General features: G+C 35.9%; 5 protein-coding genes across 5 annotated transcripts in view; all 5 read left to right on the top strand.

Moving 5' to 3' along the window:
- LOC132187413 (pentatricopeptide repeat-containing protein At1g80550, mitochondrial) overlaps positions 1-11,419 on the top strand; it is a 16,716-nt gene extending 5,297 nt beyond the window's left edge. Inside the window, exon 2 of the mRNA XM_059601714.1 lies at positions 11,330-11,419. The gene's annotated coding sequence lies outside the window, so the exon portion shown is untranslated. The remainder of the gene's footprint in view (positions 1-11,329) is intronic.
- On the top strand, positions 1,367-4,937 carry LOC132188010 (putative UPF0481 protein At3g02645). Its single transcript, XM_059602429.1, has 2 exons — positions 1,367-2,326; positions 4,176-4,937. Exons 1-2 carry the CDS (start codon positions 1,367-1,369, stop codon positions 4,935-4,937), a joined length of 1,722 nt encoding a protein of 573 aa, XP_059458412.1.
- LOC132188009 (putative UPF0481 protein At3g02645) lies at positions 6,681-8,276 on the top strand. Its single transcript, XM_059602428.1, has one exon. It carries the CDS (start codon positions 6,681-6,683, stop codon positions 8,274-8,276), a length of 1,596 nt encoding a protein of 531 aa, XP_059458411.1.
- Positions 11,420-13,892: 2,473 nt separating the features above from the next.
- LOC132188008 (putative UPF0481 protein At3g02645) lies at positions 13,893-17,547 on the top strand. Its single transcript, XM_059602426.1, has 2 exons — positions 13,893-14,855; positions 16,786-17,547. The coding sequence occupies exons 1-2, from the start codon at positions 13,893-13,895 to the stop codon at positions 17,545-17,547; spliced, it is 1,725 nt and encodes a 574-aa protein (XP_059458409.1).
- Positions 17,548-18,540: 993 nt separating this feature from the next.
- LOC132188007 (putative UPF0481 protein At3g02645) lies at positions 18,541-20,145 on the top strand. The gene has a single exon (XM_059602425.1). The coding sequence runs from the start codon at positions 18,541-18,543 to the stop codon at positions 20,143-20,145; it is 1,605 nt and encodes a 534-aa protein (XP_059458408.1).
- The last annotated feature ends 3,801 nt before the right edge of the window (positions 20,146-23,946 follow it).

The raw sequence follows: 23,946 nt of genomic DNA, 5'->3' as shown, positions 1-23,946 counted from the left end.
GTAGCAGCCACGCCAGATTAGCATAGTAATCATTGACTACTGTTTGCAAAGAGCCGACAAGTTACAGAGTCATTTGGTGTTAAAGTTGCGACAAGGTTTGCATCCAACTTTTATACTGCACTCTTCTTACGGCTACATGTGAAACATGACACCAAAATAATGGATAGTTTTGGTAACAATTTCATCACAAGTATACAAACAAATAAAGATAGAACCCTCCTTTCTTGTACTTTCTCCCAACCGTAAACCACAGTACTCCTCAACATGTGAATATAAATTTTATATATATATATAAAGGCAAGGATAACTAACGTGACTATTTTATTTGGAATTGATCACGATAACACTTGTCTATTGGGCATTACTCAAAAAGGGTCTAGATAGTAAGAACTATAGGCATTCTCTCAAAATTGATTGAGCCATAGCTTAACACCAGTCCACAGAGAACTCTAAGGGTGTGTTTGGTAAAGGACTTGAAAAATTAAGTAAACCAAAATTGTAGCAGATTTAATTAATTTAAGAAAAAAAAAAAGTAAAAATGTTTTGCATGAAAGAAAAAAAAAAAAAATTGTTTTGTAATAATTTTTTTATTTGAAAAATAATAAAAAATGATTGATATGATGTAAAAAGTAAAAATATTGAGGTTGAGTTTGAAAGGAATTTTTTGAGATTTTGAGTCTTTGAATCCTCTTTCTGGTACACTCTTTTGCCAAACGTAGTCAATGAACAAGCGAATAACCTTAGAATCTAACCCTCACTAAGACAACCCAAGTGCCACTAGACCACACCCTTGATCACATGGGGAAAATAATTGATATAAATATAAATGATTTCTAAATTACACTGGTGTAAGACCAAATTGTAATCGTTTTCTTTTTCTTTTTTGTTCTTTTCGCCGTCCCATGCGTCTCTTCATGTGGCTTCTTGTGCCCTCATGTGGCTGGGCCCATATATACAACGATGTTTTCTTTTTATTTTTTGCCTAGTGTTAGGTAAATGTCAGGAAAATGATGAATTTTTTATTGACCCACATGTATATATATTCATCACAAGCATATAAAGAATAGCACATTAAACACATGTAGCCTTCCCTTATAAGATAGTAAACATTTGTTCATTAATAATCTGATTAATACGTCTGGAAAGAGAAAAAAGTAGGTGACTCTTGCTCATGAAAGATGCTTCTTAGATGTAAACTACTACAAACGTGAAAAACGCATTTGCTTAATTGTTTATACAAAGAAGGAAAGAACTATTATTAAAGTTAATTAATAATGTACTTACGCCAATAAAAGCCTCGTTCTCTTCCAACCCCCCCCTCATCATTCAATACACCAAAATCTTCTCTTAGAACAACATCAAACACATGGCTTCTTCAGCTTCTCCCCAACCCACAACAACGCCATCTCAAACTTATTCCAAATTTGACGAGATTCGATGGGTGATTCAGATCCGCCGAGCCCTCGAAGAAGAGCCGGAGGATGATGAAGCTGACGCCGAAGCCCCAGTAAGCATCTTCAATGTCCCCAAAGCCCTTCTGGCGAGTGACCCAGATTCTTATACACCACAAGAAGTTGCTCTTGGGCCTTTCCACTGTTTGCGCCAAGAGCTCTATGAGATGGAGAGGTACAAGCTAGCGGCAGCAAAAACCACCCAAAAGCAACTCCAATGCCTCAAATTCCAGAATCTGGTTGACCAATTGATAAAGCACGAGCCAAGGATCCGAGCATGCTACCACAAGTACTTGGATTTCAACAGCGAAACGTTGGCGTGGATGATGGCCGTCGACGCGTCGTTCCTGCTCAAGTTCCTTGGAATCTATGCCATTGAAGAAGGCAAAGTGCTGAGAAAAGTTTCCTCCAGGATGTCACACTTGGTCGACAGTGGCGGCGCCAAGTCGGCGCATAACGCAATTCTCAGAGACATGATAATGCTGGAGAATCAAATTCCTTTGTTTGTGTTGAGGAAGGTGTTGGAGTTGCAATTCTCGTCGCAGGAGTATGCCGACGGCGTGTTGCTTGCCATGTTAATGGGGTTATGCAATGAGCTTTCGCCTTTGAAGCTGGCGGAAGATGTGTCGAAGAATATTCAAGTGTCAAAGGCTGCCCACTTGCTCGACTTCTTGTACGACATGATCGTGCCCAAAATGGAAGAACCATCGCCACCGCCAATAGTAATCGAAATTGAGGGCGTGGATGATCGTAATGAAGGCATGGAAGGGGAGAAGAAATCTTCTGCAGATTCCAGTTACGTGAAACAATTCCTCGATGAGGTTTGGAAGCTGCTTTCAAAATTAAACCGCGGCCCAATACTTCTTATTAAGAAGGTAATTTTAAATCGCTACTTTATTTTAAAGAGAAATGCTACGTATTTTAGATTTGTTTTTCAAAATTGGTTTCCAAATTAACGATGTGTCACCATCTCATGAGTTTGTGACATACTTCCTAAAATAATAAATCTCATGAGATGGTGACACATCATTTGAAATTGCTTTTGAGAAATAAAGTTTCTAAGTCAAAGAACATTTTTTGGCAAAATTTTCATTTTTAAACTTTTTGCCAAAAATGCATTTTGGCAATTTTTAGAATTAAAAAGTTAAAAATGTATTTTTAGAATTTTTTACCAAACTTGCCAACTTATGTTTGGCGTGGATTTTTAAGTACTAAAAGTACTTTTTAAGTTCTCAAACGCAATCTCAAACAAGCCATAAGACCCATTTAGTATATATAATAGACCCCAAAATAGAATAGCTATTTTCATAATATAACTATTCTTTTGTTTGGTTGTTCACAATTCCTTGAAAGAGCTATTCCCACCTATCCCCTGGCCTCTAAAAAGGAAAAGAGGAATAAGAATTCTTTGAATAATGGAATGGGTTTTCCAAAAACCATTATTATTATTGTTATTTTTATTTTTGGATAGAGTTTTCTTTCGAATTGGGTTTGAGGAGCTTCCTTCAACTCAGTCTAAAAAAATGACATGTGTCTTTTTTTTAATAACATATGAGATGCACATAGGTTTTTAATATTATTTATTCTAATTTTATCCCTGCTATTAAAAAAATATGTGCATCTTACATGTTCAAATGATACATGTCATTTTTATAGACTGAGTTGGAGAAAGTTCCTTCAACCTAGTTTGGAGAAAAACTTTGTCTTTATAAACAAAACAAATCCTTTGAAAACCTTTTAGAACTAATACATTCAAATTATAACCATTTTAATTTATAGGCTAAAACTAAAACTAGTACTCAAATCTACACTAAAAAGTATATCTTTTTAACGTAGAAGAACTTTGTCTCTCATGTATGCTCTGCTAATTAGCCCAATCACATAAAGAACATGCACCAAACAAAAACCATTTTAATTTCTAAGCTAAAACTGGAACTAAAAGACCCTAAATCTACATTAAAACGTATTGCTTTTTAACGTAGACGAACATTGTTCCTCACGTCTATTCGCAAAGGCTCCACTAATTAAACGAAAGAAAGAACACCAAAAATAAAGACCTAAACCATGTTCAAATCAATTTTTCAATTTTTTTTTTTTTTGAAAAATTATTATTATTAATTACTATAGTATTGATATCTTGGGTATTTGTTTAATTTTGACACAATTCTAATGAGAGCAAATGTATAATTGTCACCAAACTAAGGAATATACAGATTAATCATTCCATTCCACGTTCTCTTATTCTTAGTAATAGTTATTAATTTTTTTCTACCCGTGTACCAAATAAGGCCTTAAACTTATAGAAAATTGTTAATTTAGTCATTTAATTTATATTATTACACCCACCTTTACATTATATTCAAATTCAAGTAATTCTATTCATCATCATATTATCCCCTTTCATCCCCAAAACTCATGTAGCGTGATTCCCAACCAAAAAATAAATCTGCATGTTCTAAATGCTATGGGGACCATGTCAGATCAGTGCTCTAAGGGATAAAATGGGGATAATGGGGTACATTTAAGCATTATTTTTCAAATGTTTAGAGATAAACATGTGAAATATTTAATTAAAATAAAAGATAAACGACCAAAACCATATTCAAATTCAAATTCAGGACGTTTACTTTAATAAAAATGTTAAATTAATATTTATCCCAAAAGCTTACTCTTATATATATAAAAAAAAAAAATTAATTAATTTTATCATTTAATTTCTTACAGGTGTTGGTGTCTGGACCAATAAAACTCCTCGTAAAATTGCCATGGACAATCCTCTCCAAGCTCCCCGGGTTCTCACTCTTAAAACAACCTGTAGAGTATTTTGTTTCCTCGCAAGATAAAGAAGAAGCCAAGTCGGAAAACGAGGCTTCAACTTCAAACAAACCACCGCTGGTGGAGGAAATCGCAATCCCTTCTGTGTCTGAGCTCACAAGAGCCGGCTTCCATTTCGCACCCACAAACGGCGGCGTCTCAACCGTTTCTTTCGACGCCAAGACACTCACAGTTTACCTCCCCACAGTGAGTTTAGACATCAACACGGAGGTGGTTTTGAGAAACTTGGTAGCATACGAAGCTTTAAACGCATCGGGGCCGTTGGTTTTTACGCGGTACACAGAATTGATGAACGGGATTATCGACACGGAGGAGGATGTGAAAGCGCTTAGAGAAAGAGGGATCATTTTGAACCGTTTGAAGAGCGATGGAGAGGTGGCGAGCCTGTGGAATGGGATGAGCAAGTCTATCAGATTGACGAAAGTGCCATTTTTAGACAAGGTGATTGAAGATGTGAACAAGTATCACGGTTACAAATGGAGGGTTAAAGTGGGAAAATTCTTGAAGACTTACGTGTTTGGTTCTTGGCAGTTTCTCACATTTCTTGCTGCAATTTTTTTCCTGCTCTTGATGACATTGCAATCGCTTTGCTCGGTTTACAGCTGCAGTCGCTTTCTTCATATCAACCCCACAACACTCACTAATTCTTAGCTGTTCAGGTTTTTTTTTTTTTAGCAGAGGTTTCTTTAAAAAAAAAAAAAAAATTCCCATAAGTATTCTAACTTCTATAAGTTTGTGTACCCTGTTTAAAGAAAGTTGGTTGGTGCTTGCTTTTTTTATTTGTATATTTTTTGGGGGATTTGGGAATGAATGGTGACAAGAATATATATTGTATTATGTGTTTGTCATGAAAGATTGTAATTGTAAGAAAATCCACTTTCTTTATTTCCTAAGCAAGTTTGGTGGCTTTTTAAATTTTTTATTTTTTTATGGGCTGATGTGGTAATACTCATTCTTTTTTAAGATAAGTCCATGTTTAGAAAAAAAATAAAAAAAAAGATTTAAAGGTCGAAGGACACAACCACATCAACTCAGTAAAATGTGAGTGAGTTATTGGTGTATATAACTATATCTTCATCAAAACCCGCACATCAGCTATATCTTCATAAAATAAAATAAAAAAATAAAAAAAAATCAGCTAGGTCCCAAAACCCGAATTGATGTGTATATGTATGATTTTAGGAGATAACATGCATGCATGAGACAAGTTAACACATTCATTTTTCCTTCCTTTGTGTTATAAAGTCAAAGGAAAAGTAATCGCATAGTATATTTTGCGTCCAAATCTTTCTTTCTCAAGTCTTGTTACAACTTAATTCACGTGAAATGTAACACTAAAATGCGATTGGCAGGGTAGTTTTCACAACAACTTGATCGTATATAATTGTACCAAAATATCACCTTATCTTATGAATCTAGCTATGACCATAACCATTATTTTTATTATATATGTTGCATCACAGTCTAATCGTATGTGAATTCTAGTTAACAAATAATTTCAAGTAGTCCTTAAAAGTTAAAAATATTCAAATAAAAAATTCCAAGACAAGACCATAATTATTTAATCATAAAGCAAATCAATCACACAAAAAAACACCGGAGTTTACGTGAAAAGACCTTTTTTTTTCTTTTTTTATTATTATTATTTTTTTTTAATTTGAAGGAAAAATTACAGGATAATTTCAAGCAAATATGTTATATTTATTTATTTTATCTTTTTTAGATAATGTCACAAGATTATATTGCAGTCACATATATGTGAGTAAATAATCTCGAATGCCTGAGTTGTTCTGATCGAATTCGTTCATTTCATACCTACAAACTTGATATCCACACCATTAATGGAGATATGAAAACAACACAAAGAAAATCAAATTATCAAGGACTTGCAAAGGCACTTTCTCACCAAAATTACTTTTCGTAATATTGTCACAGAAAAAAAAAAAAAAAAAAAATTAACGCTAGCTACATAGAATCTAAATTACCTCCCAAATTAATTTTCAGTTATTTGTACTTTCCACAACTGTAGAGAAACCCCCAAATTAGTGATCACCCTTCTTCGATCTACTTCCTTCCAAGCCAAAAAAATAAAATAAAATAAAATAAAAACCTATCCTTTCTCTCTTGGTTTTGTTGTAAAGATTTTCAAAATGAATAATAAATTTACTTATGGGCTTTTTTAAATCAATTGTTAGGATTTGTTAACCATTAATAACAAGTGTGATTTAACGGTCCCAATTAATTAGATGACCATTAATTAATTAATGAGCATGCACGTTAACGTTATATATATATTGAAGTTCATTAATTAATGACAGTAATGTCTATGGTAATGGACTTAAAGATCCTCCAATCTCCCTCACGGCCGCTCCAAACCAAAAGCTTTTGATCACAATGTCATCACAATTCGACCCGAAATTTGATGAGCTCCAATGGGTCATTCAGATCCGTCGTACCCTCGAAGAAGATCAGCTTGATGATCAGGAATATTCCGGCAAACTCCCCGTTTGCATTTTCAACGTCCCCAAAGTTCTTCTCTCCACTCATCCAGATTCTTACACTCCACAGCAAGTTTCTCTCGGTCCTTACCACTATTGGCGCTCGGAGCTCTTTGAGATGGAAAGGTATAAGCTAGCAGCAGCAAAAACCACCCAAAAACATTTCCAAACCCTCAAGTTCCATAATCTCGTTGACCAATTGATAAAGGTTGAGCCAAGGATCCGAGCTTGCTATCACAAGTACTTGCATTTCAATGGCGAAACGTTGGCGTGGATGATGGCCATTGATGCGTCTTTCTTGCTTCAGTTCCTTCAATTCTACTCCACCAAAGAAGGAATTAGAGCTTCCTCTAGGATGTCACACTTGGTCGACAATGCAATTCTTAGAGACATGATAATGCTGGAGAATCAAATTCCTTTGTTTGTATTGAGGAAGATATTAGAATTCCAATTCTCTTCACCAGAGTCTGCAAATGATACGTTGTTTTCAATTTTAATTGGGTTTTGCAAAGAGCTTTCACCCTTCAAGCTGATCATAATCATGGAAGCTTCAGAAAGCGCGCACTTGCTAGACCTTTTGTACAACATGATCGTGCCCAAAATTGAAGAACCGTCGGAAATTATCGAACTTGACGTGCATGGCAAGGAAACATCTTCTGCCGACTCAAGCTCTTACGTAAAAAAACTCCTGCATGAGATTTGGAAGCTAATTTCAAAATTAAACCGCGGCCCAGTTCGTTTTATCAAGCAGGTAATAATATCTAAAGCCGTAAAATTCATCCTAAAATTTCCTCTGACAATCCTCTCCAACCTCCCCGGATTCGCAATGTTAAAGCAACCCGTTGAGTATTTGTTTTTCTCACAAGATAGAGAAGAATCCAGGCCGGAAAATGACGTCAGCAGACCACCGCTGGTGGAGGAAATCACAATCCCTTCTGTAACTGAGCTCACAAGAGCCGGCTTCCGCTTCGCACCCACAAACGGCGGTGTCTCAACCGTTTCTTTTGACGTAAAAACCTCCACTTTTTACCTTCCCACCGTCACTTTAGATGTTAACACGGAGGTGGTTTTGAGAAACTTGGTAGCGTACGAGGCTTCAAACGCATCGGGGCCGTTGGTTTTTACGCGGTACACAGAATTGATGAACGGGATTATCGACACGGAGAATGATGTGAAAGCGCTTAGAGAAAGAGGGATCATTTTGAACCGTTTGAAGAGCGATGGGGAGGTGGCGAGCCTGTGGAATGGGATGAGCAAGTCTATCAGATTGACAAAAGTACCATTTTTAGACAAGGTGATTGAAGACGTGAACAAGTATTACAGTGGGAAATGGAGGGTTAAAGTTGGAATATTGTTGAAGGTTTACGTTTTTGAGCCTTGGCAGTTTCTCGCATTGCTTGCTGCAATTTTGGTCTTGCTCTTGATGACATTGCAAGCGTTTTGCTCTATTTATATTAACACTCGCGTCCTTCCAGTCAAGAGGACACAGTGATTTAATTATCTTTTTCTAACTAATAAGACCAGAAAAAGCAATTTCTATAAGTTTGTGTGCCTTTTTAATTATTTTTTTTTTTTTGTTGGGAATGGCACAATGACAATATTGTCTTTATTTTCTTAAAATAAGATTTGTTTGGGGTTCTTTTTTTTTTATTTATTTATGATATCCTGTTTCTTCTTTTGTGTTGTGGGGGCTTTTACTCTATTTCCATGATGTTTGGGCTTTTCTTCACATGTTTCGCTCGGTGTTGTTGATGAGAATAATTATAATTTTATTTAAAATATTAATATTATATAGCAAAGGAATAACTGAAGATCGAGTTGGACATTAATGGCCCGGTCATCAGTTTTTCCATAAAAAAGCTCTTTTGGAAGAATTGTGCGCCCGTGATAGATTGGAAGAAAAGAGAGTGTTAGTTGTTGAAGAGAAGTTGAGGAAAAGCTTGGTTATCAGTAAGCTGGAAAAAACTACTCTACAGGAGGAGATTGGTTGGAGAGAAAAGTCAAGGGTTCTTTGGCTAAAAGAAGATGACAAATGCACAAATGTTTTTCATCAACTAGCCAACTCGAACATGAGGTTCAATTTCGTAGAGCCGCTGTCTTTAAACAGCTTAGTTTCTTCTAACCAACCGATTATCGGGGATCATGTGGTTTAGTACTATGAGACCTTATTTTCAGAACCATACAGTGGACAACCTAAGCTGGATGACCTTGCCTTCGACTCTATAGATGCAGATGAGACCTTTTGGTTGGAGCATCTCTTTGAGGAGAGAGAGGTTCTAAAGGTGATGAAAGGTACGAATAGAATAGAGATAGGCTCTAGATCCTTATGGCTTTTTTTTTTTTCATGGCTTTCTTCCAAGACTGCTGGAATGTGACCAAGACAGACACCATGGGGGTGTTCCTTGACTTTTATGCTCGTAGTAAGTTTGAAAAAAGCCTTAATGCCACGTTTATTGCGCTCACCCCGAAGAAACCTAGGACGATTGATATTAAGGACTTTCGGCCCGTTAGTCTTGTGAGTGGAGTTTATAAGATCATTGCCAAAGTCTTTGCCAATAGATTGAGAAGGGTCATGGAGAAGGTTATTTGAAGCCCCAAAATGCTTTTATTAAGGTAGGCAAATCCTAGATTCCATTCTTATAGAAAACAAATGTTTGGACAGTTGACTCAAATCTAGTGAACTAGGGGTTCTTGCAAGTTGGATATTGAGAAGCCATATATGGTCATGTCAACTGGAAGTTCTTATTGTATATGCTGAGAATGTGCGATTTTAGGGAGAAATTGTGCTCTTGGAAAGCGCATTGTATCTCTTTGGTGCTCTTCTCCATTTTGGTGGAGGGCACTCCTTTTGACTTCTTCAATAGCTCTCACAGGTTGAGATAAGGAAACCCTCTATCTCCTCTTCTATTTGTTGTTGTCATTAAAGCATTAAGTAAAATGCTTATAGCTACTATTGACAGGGCTCTTCTCTTAAGTTTCACAATGGGAACTAGGCTCTTTGAGGTGGTAAATACTTCACACATGTTGTTCACGAATGATACTTTGGTATTTTGTGGGGCCAACCCTGATCATCTTCGCTATCTGCGTGTTTTATTCTTATGTTTTGAAGTTGTCTTAGGAATTGAAGGTGAATTTGGCTAAGTTAGTTTTGGTTCTTGTGGGTAACGTGGATGTGTTGGCTCTTTCCTTGGGGGTCTGTTACAAGGCCAAGTCTATTTGAGATGATATTGTTGAAAAGATTGAGAGTTGGTTAGCTGGTTGGAAAATGATGTATCTGTCTAAGGGTGGTAGGGTTATGCATATAAAGAGCACTCTCTCCAACTTACCTGCGTACTTCTTGTCTCTTTCTCCCCCTACTGCTGGTGTGGCAAATCGAATTTAAATATCACATGGTTAGTTGGTCCAATGTTTGTTATCCTATTTTTTAGGGAGGTTTGGAGATTTAGAACTTGAGGATGCTCAATCGGGTCCTTTTAAGGAAGTTGTTATAGCGCTATGTCCATGAGAGAGAGGCATGGTGGAAAGTTGTTATGGACTCTAAATTTGGTAGTGCTTGGAGCAGGTGGTGTTTGATTGATCCCCCTGGCCGCATGGTGTAGGGCTATAGAAGAATATAAAGAGGGGGTGGAGGTTGTTTTATAGCCATACCAAATTTGAGCTGGGCGATGGGTCCAAGATCAGGTTATAGGATGATGTGAGATGCAGAGAGATGACCCTTAAGGAAGCATTGGCGGATTTATATAGCATTGCTCGTGTGAAGGATGCTTCAGTTGTAGTTCATTTGGACTTTTCTAGTGGTTTCCTTGAGTGGAATGTTAGCTTTATTAAAGTAATACATAATTGGAAGGTGGTTGCCTTGGCTTCCTTCTTTCACTTTGTTATATTCTCGTAGAGTGAGATGGGAAGGAGAAGATAAGATTTTATAGCTCCCTTTACACGAAGGGATGTTTGATGTTAGCTCATTATACAGGGTCTTTACTTGTAAAGATGGCTTTCCTTTCCCTTGGAATTTGGAAGAGTATTTGGCGGACTAAGGCTCTTTTGAGAGGCTTTTTTTCACTTGGTCAACGGCCCTAGGAAAGATTCTTATTGTGGACAATTTTAGTAAGCAGCATGTCATTGTGGTCGATAGGTGTTGCTTGTGGACAATTTTAACCCCAAGGGGTTGGCCCAAGTGGTGGAGGCCTTGGTCTTGTATCATCCCTTCAAGGTCTAAGGTTCAACACCTCATGGGTGCAAACAATCATTTGGGACCCTACCCCTGGTGAAAAGCCAGTGATTTAACCAGTTCTGCGTAGGAAAACTTCTGAGGATGCAATGCACGGGATTGGAGTTTACTCTGCAGAGGTGGGTCCAAAGGGTCCTAAGGTTCCCCGACATAAATAAATAAGGTGTTGCATGTGCAAAATGAATGGAGAGCCCATGGAGCATCTTCCTCTTTATTGTGAGGTTGTTTACGCCTTATTAAATATTATCTTCAGTCGCTTTGGGTTGTCTTAGGTTATGCCTAGTCGGGTAATTGATTTGTTTGCTCGTTGTGGACAGGTGGATGCTCTCGGAATGCTGTCCATGAAAGATGGTGCCCTCTTGCCTTTATAGTGTCTATAGAGGAACAAAAAAATGATAGAAATTTCGAGGACCGAGAGAGGACGTTGGAGGAGCTAGAGTCTTTTTATTCTCTTTTTAATTGGACAACTACTTTTTTTAGCTCTGCTGGTGATTAGTTTTAATGATATTCTTATACTTTTTTTTTTTTTTTTTTTAACTCTATTTATGCATTTTCTTGTATATTTTCTATGTACTTTGGTTGTGCTTTGCACTTTTATTGATATTTCAATTACTTGTAAAAAATTAAAAAATTAAAAAAAAGGTTCCATTTAAAGATTTTATGAATCTATGAGCATCAGATGATATTTTGATGGTACTAGAAGTTGGAACTCTAACTGGGATTGCAAAATATCATTAGAAGCGTAAGGCTCTTCAAGTACATAAAAATATGTAAGAGAAGCTACATAGTTAATAGGGGCAAAAAGAACAAGAAAATCATGATAACTAATCAACAAAAATACAGTGTGTCAAAAAATAATGACTTAATCTCCTCTAATGTCTTATCACAGTCTTCAAAATATCTATTATTTATTTTCCTCCATATACACTACAAAAGGCACGAAGACACCATCTTTCAAAGAGCAGCACTCCAAATGTTGTCAGCAATCTACTTACAAGCATACAGATTGACTACTCGTCTAGGCATGACTCAAAACAATCCAAATAAATTGAAAAAAAATTCCAAATAGCACAAACAATCATGTAGCTGTCATGTAACCTCTTAGTAGAACCCAAAAGGCAAAGCCCTGTAAATTTAGAGTGCACAAACCTTGTTATAGATAATTAAAATAAAGGAGAATATGTGAATTCCACATGTTTGAAGTCATCTAAAACAAGGTGACTTCAAATACTTCTCTTACTTGGCAAAACATGAGATAAATGAAGGGCCTACAATTGAGTAGCAGCCACGCTATAGTAATCATTAACTACTGTTTGGAAAGAGCCGACAAGTTACAGACTCATTTGGTGTTAAAGTTGCGACAAAGTTTGCATCCAAACTTTTATTCTACACTCTTCTTATGGCTACATGTGAAACATGACACCAGAATAATAGATAGTTTTGGTAACAATTTCATCACAAGTATACAAACAAATATAGATAGAACCCTCCTTTCTTGTACTTTCTCCCAACCGTAAACCACAGTACTCCTCAACATGTGAATATATATATATATATATATATATATATATATATATATATAAAGCTAAGGATAACTAAAGTGACTATTCTATTCGGACGTGATCATGATAGCACTTGCCTATTGGGCATTACTCAGAAATGGTCTAGATAGTAGGAACCATAGGCAGTTCCTCAAAACTGATTGAGCCATAGCTTAACACCAGTCCACAAAGAACTCTAGGGGTGTGAGTTTGGTAAAGGACTTGAAAAAGGAAACAGACCAGAATTGTAGCAGATTTGATTGATTTAAGAGAAAACAGTAAGAATGTTTTGTATAAAAAAAGTGAAGAAAAAAAAAATTGTTTTGTAATGATTTTTTTTATTTGAATAATAATAAAAAATGATTGATGTGATGTAAAAAGTAAAAATATTGGAGTTGATTTTGAGAGGAATTTTTTAGGGTTTTGGGTATTTAGGTCCTCTTTCCGCTCCACTCCTTTGCCAAACACAGTCAATGAACAAGCTAATAACCTATGTCTCTAAGGGATAGTTCAATCGGCGGTGGATTACGCCTAATGAAGCCAAGGTCATTAGTTCGAATCATCCTCCCCTTCCCTTATGTGGATCATGTCCAAAAAAATAAAAAATAAAAAGGAACAAACAAACAGGCTAATAACCTTAGAATCTAACCCTCACTAAGACAACCCAAATGCCACTAGACCACACCCTTGATTACATGGAGAAAATAATTGATATAAGTATGAATGATTTCTAAATTACACTGGTGTAATTAAGACCAAATTGTAGTTGTTTTCTTTCTCTTTTTGGTTCTTTTCGCCGTCTCATGTGGTTTTCATGTGGTTTCTTGTGCCCTCATGGGGCTGGACCCATATATACAACTATGTTTTCTTTTTATTTTTTGCCTAGTGTTAGGTAAATGTCAGGAAAATGATGAATTTTTTCTTGACCCACATGTTTATATATATTTATTCATCACAGGCATAAGAATAGCACATTAAACACATGTAGCCTTCCCTTATAAGATAGTAAACATTTGTTTATTAATTATCTGATTTTTTTTTTTTTTTGACATGTCCGCATAAAAGGGGGAAGGAGATTTGAACTAGTGATCTCTACTTCATTAGGCTGGAAGAGAAAAAAGTAGGTGACTCTTGCAGTCTTGCTCATGAAAGATGCTTCTTAGATGTAAAATACTACAAATGTGAAAAACGCATTTGCTTAATTGTTTATACAAAGAAGTAAAGAACTATTGTTAAAGTTAATTAATAATGTAATTATGCCAATAAAAGCCTCGTTCTCTTCCAACTCCCTCCCATCATTCATTACACCAAAATCTTCTCTTAGAACAAAATCAAACACATGGCTTCTTCAGCCTCTCCCCAACCCGCAACAACGCCATCTCAATCTTATTCCAAATTTGACGAGATTCGATGGGTGATTCAGATCCGCCGAGCCCTCGAAGAAGAGCCGGAGGATGATGATGATGCTGACGCCGAAGCCCCAGTAAGCATCTTCAATGTCCCCAAAGCCCTTCTGGCGAGTGACCCAGATTCTTATACTCCACAAGAAGTTGCTCTTGGGCCTTTCCACTGTTTGCGCCAAGAGCTCTATAAGATGGAGAGATACAAGCTAGCGGCAGCAAAAACCACCCAAAAGCAACTCCAATGCCTCAAATTCCAGAATCTGGTTGACCAATTGATAAAGCACGAGCCAAGGATCCGTGCATGCTACCACAAGTACTTGGATTTCAACAGCGAAACGTTGGCGTGGATGATGGCCGTCGACGCGTCGTTCCTGCTCAAGTTCCTTGGAATCTACGCCATCGAAGAAGGCAAAGTGCTGAGAAAAGTTTCCTCCAGGATGTCACACTTGGTCGACAGCGGCGGAGCCAAGTCGGCGCATAACGCAATTCTCAGAGACATGATAATGCTGGAGAATCAAATTCCTTTGTTTGTGTTGAGGAAGGTGTTGGAGTTGCAATTCTCGTCGCAGGAGTCTGCCGACGGCGTGTTGCTTGCCATGTTAATGGGGTTATGCAAAGAGCTTTCGCCTTTGAAGCTGGCGGAAGATGTGTCGAAGAATATTCAAGTGTCAAAGGCTGCCCACTTGCTTGACTTTTTGTACGACATGATCGTGCCCAAAATGGAAGAACCATCGTCACCGGCAATAGTAATCGAAATTGAGGGCGTGGATGATCGTAATGAAGGCATGGAAGGGGAGAAGAAATCTTCTGCAGATTCCAGTTACGTGAAACAATTCCTCGATGAGGTTTGGAAGCTGCTTTCAAAATTAAACCGCGGCCCAAAATTTCTTTTTAAGAAGGTACTTTTAAATAGCTACTTTATTTTAAAGAGAAATGCTACGTATTCTAAATTTGTTTTTTAAATGTTGGTTTCCAAATTAATGATGTGTCACTATTTCATGAGTTTGTGATATACTTTCTAAAATAATAAATCTTATAAAATGGTGACACATTATTTGGGATTGCTTTTAGAAAATATAGTTTTTAAATCAAAGAGCGTTTTTTTGGCAAAATTTTCATTTTTAAACTTTTTGTCAAAAGTGCATTTTGACAATTTTTAGAGATAAAAAGTTAAAAAAGTATTTTTGAAATTTTTTACTAAACATGCCAACTTATGTTTGGCATGACTTTTAAGTACTAGAAGTACTTTTTAAACTTTCAAACGCAATCTCAAACAAGTCCTAAGACCCATTTGGTATATAGAATAGACCATGAAATAAAATGGCTATTTCCATAATATAACTATTCTTTTGTTTGGTTGCTTACAATTCCTTAAAAGAGCTATTCCCACCTATCCCTAGCCTCTAAAAAGGAAAAGAGGAATAACAATTATTTGAATAATGGAATGGGTTTTCCAAAAACCATTATTATTATTGTTATTTTTATTTTTGGATAGAGTTTTCCTCCAAATTGGGTTGGAGGAATTTTTTTCAACTCAGTCTATGAAAATGACATGTGTCTTTTTTTTTTTATTAACATGTGAGATGCACATGAGTTTTTAATATTATTTATTCTAACTTTATCCCTGCTATTAAAAAAATATATGCATCTCACATGTTCAAATGTCACATGTCATTTTTATAGAATAAGTTGGATGAAGTTCCTTTAACCTAGTTTGGAGTAAAACTCTCTCATTAATTTTTCTACCAACATAAAAGCAAAACAAAAACTAAAACTAGGGAAAGAAATAATTTTAGTTTTCTAATAAATAGTTATAAGCAAAACAAATCCTTTGAAAACCTTTTAGAACTAATACATTCAAATTATAACCAGTTTAATTTATAGGCTAAAACTAAAACTAGAACTCAAATCTACACTAAAAAGCATATCTTTTTAACGTACGTAGAAGAACTTTGTCCCTCATGTATGCTCTTCTAATTAGCCCAATCACATAAAAAACATCAAACAAAAACCATTTTAATTTCTAGGCTAAAACTGGAACTAAAAGAACCTAAATCTACATTAAAACGTATTGCATTTTAATGTAGACAAACATTGTTCTTCACGTCTATTCGCAAAGGCTCCACTAATTAAACCAAAGAAAGAACACCAAAAATAAAGATCTAAACCATGTTCAAATCAATTTTTCAATTTTTTTTTTTTTTTTTTAAATTATTATTATTAATTACTTTGGTATTGATGTCTTGGGTAGTTGTTTAATTTTGACACAATTCTAATGAGAGCAAATGTATAATTGTCACCGAACTAAGGAATATGATTAATCTTTCCATTCCACCTTCTCTTATACTTAGTAATAGTTATTAATTTTTTTCTACCCGTGTACCAAATAAGGCCTTAAACTTATAGAAAATGGTTAATTTAATCATTTAATTTATATTATTACACCCACCTTTACATTAGATTCAAATTCAAGTAATTCTATTCATCACCCTATTATCCCATTTCATCCGCAAAACTCATGCAACTTTATTCCCAACCAAAAAATAAATCTGCATGTTCTAAATGCTATGGGAACCATGTCACATCAGCACTCTAAGGGATAAAAGGGGGATAATGGGTACATATAAACATTATTTTTCAAATGTTTAGAGGTAAACATATGAAATATTTAATTAAAATAAGAAATAAACAACCAAAACCATATGCAAATTCAAATTTAGGACATTTACTTTAATAAAAATGTTAAATTAATATTTATCCCACATCTTATATATATATAAAAAAAAAAAAAAAATTAATTAATTAATTTTATCATTTAATTTCTTACAGGTGTTGGTATCTGGACCAATAAAACTCCTGGTAAAATTGCCATGGACAATCCTCTCCAAGCTTCCCGGGTTCTCACTCTTAAAACAACCTGTGGAGTATTTTGTTTCCTCGCAAGATAAAGAAGAAGCCAAGTCGGAAAACGAGGCTTCAACTTCAAACAAACCACCGCTGGTGGAGGAAATCGCAATCCCTTCTGTGTCTGAGCTCACAAGAGCCGGCTTCCTTTTCACACCCACAAACGGCGGCGTCTCAACCGTTTCTTTCGACGCCAAGACACTCACAGTTTACCTCCCCACAGTGAGTTTAGACATCAACACGGAGGTGGTTTTGAGAAACTTGGTAGCATATGAAGCTTCAAACGCATCGGGGCCGTTGGTTTTTACGCGGTACACAGAATTGATGAACGGGATTATCGACACGGAGGAGGATGTGAAAGCGCTTAGAGAAAGAGGGATCATTTTGAACCGTTTGAAGAGCGATGGAGAGGTGGCGAGCCTGTGGAATGGGATGAGCAAGTCTATCAGATTGACGAAAGTGCCATTTTTAGACAAGGTGATTGAAGATGTGAACAAGTATCACGGTTACAAATGGAAGGTTAAAGTGGGAAAAATCTTAAAGATTTACGTGTTTGGTTCTTGGCAGTTTCTCACATTTCTTGCTGCAATTTTTTTCCTGCTCTTGATGACAATGCAATCGTTTTGCTCGGTTTACAGCTGCAGTCGCTTTCTTCATATCAACCCCACAACACTCACTAATTCTTAGCTGTTCTGTTTTTTTCCTTCCTTTGTGTTATAAAGTCAAAGGAAAAGTAATCGCATAGTATATTTTGCGTCCAAATCTTTCTTTCTCAAGTCTTGTTACAACTTCACGTGAAATGTAACACTAAAATGCGATTGGTGGGGTAGTTTTCACAACAACTTGATCGTATATAATTGTACCAAAAAATCACCTTATCTTATGAATCTATGACCATAACCATTATTTTTATTATATATGTTGCATCATAACCTAATCGTATGTGAATTCTAGTTAACAAATAATTTCAAGCAGTCCTTAAAAGTTAAAAATATTCAAATAAAAAATTCCGAGACAAGACCATAATTATTTAATCATAAAGCAAATCAATCACACAAAAAAACACCGGAGTTTACGTGAAAAGACCTTTTTTTTTTTAATTTGAAGGAAAAATTACAGGATAATTTCAAGCAAATATGTTATATTTATTTATTTTGTCTTTTTTAGATAATGTCACAAGATTATATTGCAGTCACATATATGTGAGTAAATAATCTCGAATGCCTGAGTTGTTCTTCGTTCATTTCATACCTACAAACTTGATATCCACACCATTAATGGAGATATGAAAAAACAATTACCTCTCAAATTTTCAGTTATTTGTACTTTCCACAACTGTAGAGAAACCCCCAAATTAGTGATCACCCTTCTTCTACTTCCTCCCAAGCCAATAAAATAGAAACCTATCCTTTCTCTCTTGGTTTTGTTGTAAAGATTTTCAAAATGAATAATAAATTTACTTATGGGCTTTTTTAGATCAATTGTTAAGATTTGTTAACCATTAATAACAAGTGTGATTTAACGGTCCAAATTAATTAGATGACCATTAATTAATTAATAAGCATGCACGTTATATATATATATTGAAGTTCATTAATTAATGACAGTAATGTCTATGGTAATGGACTTAAAGATCCTCCAATCTCCCTCACCGCTCCAAACCAAAAGCTTTTGATCACAATGTCATCACAGTTCGACCCGAAATTTGATGAGCTCCAATGGGTCATTCAGATCCGTCGTACCCTCGAAGAAGATCAGCTTGATGATCAGGAATATTCCGGCGAACTCCCCGTTTGCATTTTCAACGTCCCCAAAGCTCTTCTCTCCACTCATCCAGATTCTTACACTCCACAGCAAGTTTCTCTCGGCCCTTACCACTATTGGCGCCCGGAGCTCTTTGAGATGGAAAGGTATAAGCTAGCAGCAGCAAAAACCACCCAAAAACATTTCCAAACCCTCAAGTTCCATAATCTCGTTGACCAATTGATAAAGGTTGAGCCAAGGATCCGAGCTTGCTATCACAAGTACTTGCATTTCAATGGCGAAACGTTGGCGTGGATGATGGCCATTGATGCGTCTTTCTTGCTTCGGTTCCTTCAATTCTACGCCACCAAAGAAGGAATTAGAGCTTCCTCTAGGATGTCACACTTGGTCGACAATGCAATTCTTAGAGACATGATAATGCTGGAGAATCAAATTCCTTTGTTTGTATTGAGGAAGATATTAGAATTCCAATTCTCTTCACTAGAGTCTGCAAATGATACGTTGTTTTCAATTTTAATTGGGTTTTGCAAAGAGCTTTCACCCTTCAAGCTGATCATAATCATGGAAGCTTCAGAAAGCGCGCACTTGCTAGACCTTTTGTACAACATGATCGTGCCCAAAATTGAAGAACCGTCGGAAATTATCGAACTTGACGTGCATGGCAAGGAAACATCTTCTGCCGACTCAAGCTCTTACGTAAAAAAACTCCTGCATGAGATTTGGAAGCTAATTTCAAAATTAAACCGCGGCCCAGTTCGTTTTATCAAGCAGGTAATAATATCTAAAGCCGTAAAATTCATCCTAAAATTTCCTCTGACAATCCTCTCCAACCTCCCCGGATTCGCAATGTTAAAGCAACCCGTTGAGTATTTGTTTTTCTCACAAGATAGAGAAGAATCCAGGCCGGAAAATGACGTCAGCAGACCACCGCTGGTAGAGGAAATCACAATCCCTTCTGTAACTGAGCTCACAAGAGCCGGCTTCTGCTTCGCACCCACAAACGGCGGCGTCTCAACCGTTTCTTTTGACGTAAAAACCTCCACTTTTTACCTTCCCACCGTCACTCTAGATGTTAACACGGAGGTGGTTTTGAGAAACTTGGTAGCGTACGAGGCTTCAAACGCATCGGGGCCGTTGGTTTTTACGCGTTACACAGAATTGATGAACGGGATTATCGACACGGAGAATGATGTGAAAGCGCTTAGAGAAAGAGGGATCATTTTGAACCGTTTGAAGAGCGATGGGGAGGTGGCGAGCCTGTGGAATGGGATGAGCAAGTCTATCAGATTGACGAAAGTGCCATTTTTAGACAAGGTGATTGAAGACGTGAACAAGTATTACAGTGGGAAATGGAGGGTTAAAGTTGGAATATTGTTGAAGGTTTACGTTTTTGACCCTTGGCAGTTTCTCGCATTGCTCGCTGCAATTTTGGTCTTGCTCTTGATGACATTGCAAGCGTTTTGCTCTATTTATATTAACACTCGCGTCCTTCCAGTCAAGAGGACACGTACAGTGATTTAATTATCTTTTTCTAACTAATAAGACCAGAAAAACAATATCTATGTCCATGAAGTTTGGCTTTTTATTTACATGATTGGCCGGCTGTTGATGGTAAGAATAATTATATAATTTTATTTAAAGATATTAATATTATATAGCTAAGGAATAACTGAAGATATCGAGCTGGACATTAATGGCCTGGTCATCGGTTTTTTTCCTTGATATATAGTGTCTTCACATCTGGAATTTGCAGTTTTGCATGGTTTCTCCAATAACAAGTGTGACTTTATTGCAAATTGTTTCTTTCTTTCTTTCGTGAAAAGTTTCAATCAAATCTTTGGATTCATTTATTTTTCAATTTGTTATTAACTAATAAAATTATCTATGTAAATCCTTATATTTAAATTACTCTTTTAAATTTATGTGTTGATGGATATATAATGTTTTTAATATATTTTGATCATAGTTCTGTTGTACATCATGATTCAGCGCACCAAATGTATCATACAATGACATACATGTTATTATTACTTGTCTGCCAGACAATAAACCGTTAAGAAAACTCATTGGCGAAGTGTCGACGAGTCTCACTTTGATGCTTAGGTTAGTCTCTTAGGAAAATTGTATGCTCGCACAAAATTTCAATTGAGAATTTATACCTGGGTAAATGCCTATTTATAGGCTAAGATGTAGAGTTAGACCTAGATTATATATGTCTTCTATTTCAACTTGAACTAAGAGTGCAGAAAGTTGTGGGCTCCATTATTCTTATGGTAGACTAGTATTGGTCTTAAAGGCCCATTATGTATCTAGTAAGTCAATAGAGTTGGATTGTTTCCAACATTACTAATTTTATTATTTTTATTTTTATTATTATTACTATTGTGAAGTGGAGGGTAGAAGTTCCCAGCCCGTCACGAATGAGTACAGTTTAAGGATCAAATTGCAGAAATAAAAATCCTACTACATAAAGCCAAAACCAAGTATATGCCCAAGCGGCCAAACAGGAACATCATGACAAAAAGGGGTATTGAAAATTGACCGCGTCTAGTCTAATAGCTATGTTTGGCAAGAGCCAAGCCCGGCACTGTAGCTGGAATGGCACTGTTCCAGCTACAGTATCAACTGACACGTGGCAGCAGAAATTGATTTTTTTATCTTAATTTTTTTTACTCGAATTAAAAAAAAAAAAAAAAAAAAAGGAAACGGGTGCATTTGGAGGTGGTCCGATGGTCCGGCCACCCCATTTTGGCCAATTTTTTTTTTTTTTTTAATATTTTGATTTTTTTAAAAAAATAAGATAAAAAAATCAATTTCTGCTGCCACGTGTCAGTTGGCACTGTAACTGGAACAGTGCCGTTCCAGCTACGGTGCCGGACCTGACTCTTGCCAAACATAGCTAATGAGTATAAAGAGTGAGGCAGAACGCGTCCCCTCTAGTTTTTATTTTTATTTTTTATTTATTCAAATGCGGGAAAAAGAAAAAAGAAAAAAACAAACAACGCATTGAGAGACCTTTGCGGCAGTTCAAACACTGAGAAAAAAAAAAAAAAGTTGCTGGTAGCCGTCGAATATCAAAGAGGCACTAGGCCAATCCGAAAAGAGATGGCTATAGTGGATGGCTAAAATAGAGAAAGAGAATCACCTTCCAAGAAAATAAAGTAGCTAAAAGAGGTTGCCAGGCAAAGAACAAGCAAGGCACAACAACATGAAACTGTTTCTTCGTTTAAAAAAGGACATAGACACCAAGTTTTCATGCACCGATGCATGTTGAGAATCTATAGCATAAAATTTGGTATTTTATTCAAATACTTTGTAATAATACAAAAATTTCATATTAAAATATTAATTTAATCCTCAGGATTTCTTCGATCCAGACCTTGTCTATGATATGTGTAACAATTATCTTAGCTTGGTATGTCGACATTGCCAGCTCTTTAATGTATTTAGTACTCATTTCGTATCTGCTACCACTTGTCTATACTTGCTCTAGTTTGGTCCGATGGCATTTAAAGCAGTGACCACTTGCAATGAATTCTTTTTTAAGAAAATACTTTGTAAACTCAAATCTCGACTAAACTTTGCTAAGCTCGTACACTACAAATAGTCTCAATAGCATAAAATTTGGTAAATAAGGAAGCAAGGCCGATGAGAACTTAGATTTAGATGTATTGCTAATAAAACGTGCAAATTGTAAAGAAATTTAGACAATACGTATATGAGAATATTTTGGAAAGGATAATAAAAAGCCCATATTCGTAGCTATAGGTAGATTAATAATTATATATTTTTCCAAACATCAAAATAATCAAATTCCTGAAAATCCAAATAATGCCGAAGAGAAAGATGCCGAAAACGGCGCGTATATGTCTCGCTTCGAACACATCCTATAAAGGCCATTGCTTTTCGTGTGAAGTACTAAGTAAAAAAACAAAGCAAACAACGCTATGCTCTTTATCAAATCAGAGCATTTCCTTCTTCTACCGGCTCTGCTTCTTGTTTTCTCAATCTTTTCTTTCACTCATGGAGCTTCTCAATATCATCAACCACCATCCAATCCCGTTCAAGGTAACTTTCTCTTGCATTTCTCCAGAACCTTTGTTAATTCGTTTCAGCGTTTGAAAACTTCTTGTCTATGAGACTATGACATTAAAAGTACTTCCAGCATGCCAAGCCTACTGTCCATAAATGGGTTTCCGTTTCCCTGTAATTTTGTTGTTCTCTCTTAACTTTACTGTCCATAAATGTTTTTAATGTTCTTTTACTCTAAGCATTAAAAATACTTCCAAATAGTACTTAAATATGTTCTTTTCAATGGGTTGATCAAGAATTCTTTTCTAACCACTTTTTCCCTTGTATAATTCTATTTCAACTCTGTTTTTTTTTTTTTTTTTTTTAACAAACTTTGTCATGATTCATCTCTTGGAGATATGAGAGATGGGGATGAGTACGGTGCCGTTTCATGTGGCGTGAGGAGGTATCTTATGGAGGGAGCAAATGCTGAGGCTGTACAGAATCCATCTATGATATTAGCTGCAGAGAGAACACACAGAAGAGACATTCTTGAAAATTTTCGTTATTATAAGGGTGGATGGGATATAAGGCAAAAACATTACTTGTCTGTGAGTTTCTATAATTCCTGCTCTGTTTCCTTTGACATTCATGAAAATCTTTTCTTTTCTTTTTCTTTTTCAATTTTATAATAGGTGTTGAATTTTATACTTATTAGGGCATATTTGTTAAGGTATTCTTTTTTCAATTGAAAATGTTAGTTTCATGGATTATATCATGGGATTTGCTTGCTTTTGCTAGCCTTGATATTTTAGAATCCTGAAGCTTTTATTAAACTTGTTTTCCCCTTTCTCATCTGGAATTTCCTTTATATGTCTTCAAATTCTAAAGTCTTTCTCCCACCTGATGTTTGCTCATCTCCTTATGATTTTTTTCTTTTGTATAATTCTTTTATTGTTTTCTATTTTCCTTTTTTTATAGTCTGTAAGACCTTACTTTATGGGGTTTCATTGTTTTCAACTCTAGAGTCAATCAGTCCATCTGCACTTTGTCTGTCGATTAGATGGTAGATTGTAATTACTAATACTAAATGGTCTTTTCACCTCGATTTATATTGAGATGACTTTTTCCATTTTGTTAATATTACTGGAATATTAGAGCTTAATGTTCTGTTCATAAATATCTTTGTGCAGGTTCAACCAGTCAATTTTCAGTTTATTTAATAAGTTTTTCTTTTCTTAGCGTTTTATAATTGGTTTAAGGAATTAGCATTTACACACACTATATGCTTTCAATGCAGTCTGCTGGGAT

The sequence above is a fragment of the Corylus avellana genome, chromosome ca7, assembly GCF_901000735.1.
Source record: "Corylus avellana chromosome ca7, CavTom2PMs-1.0".
Classification (NCBI taxonomy): Eukaryota; Viridiplantae; Streptophyta; class Magnoliopsida; order Fagales; family Betulaceae; genus Corylus; species Corylus avellana.
Note: the sequence above shows the minus strand (reverse complement) of the source record. Positions and strands in the feature narration are given on the sequence as shown.

Coding starts and splice junctions, on each gene's coding strand:
- LOC132188010 (XM_059602429.1), top strand. CDS start 1,367: ATGGCTTCTTCAGCTTCTCCCCAACCCACAACAACGCCATCTCAAACT. Junction 2,327..4,175: donor CAATACTTCTTATTAAGAAG/GTAATTTTAAAT, acceptor AATTTCTTACAG/GTGTTGGTGTCTGGACCAAT.
- LOC132188009 (XM_059602428.1), top strand. CDS start 6,681: ATGTCATCACAATTCGACCCGAAATTTGATGAGCTCCAATGGGTCATT.
- LOC132188008 (XM_059602426.1), top strand. CDS start 13,893: ATGGCTTCTTCAGCCTCTCCCCAACCCGCAACAACGCCATCTCAATCT. Junction 14,856..16,785: donor CAAAATTTCTTTTTAAGAAG/GTACTTTTAAAT, acceptor AATTTCTTACAG/GTGTTGGTATCTGGACCAAT.
- LOC132188007 (XM_059602425.1), top strand. CDS start 18,541: ATGTCATCACAGTTCGACCCGAAATTTGATGAGCTCCAATGGGTCATT.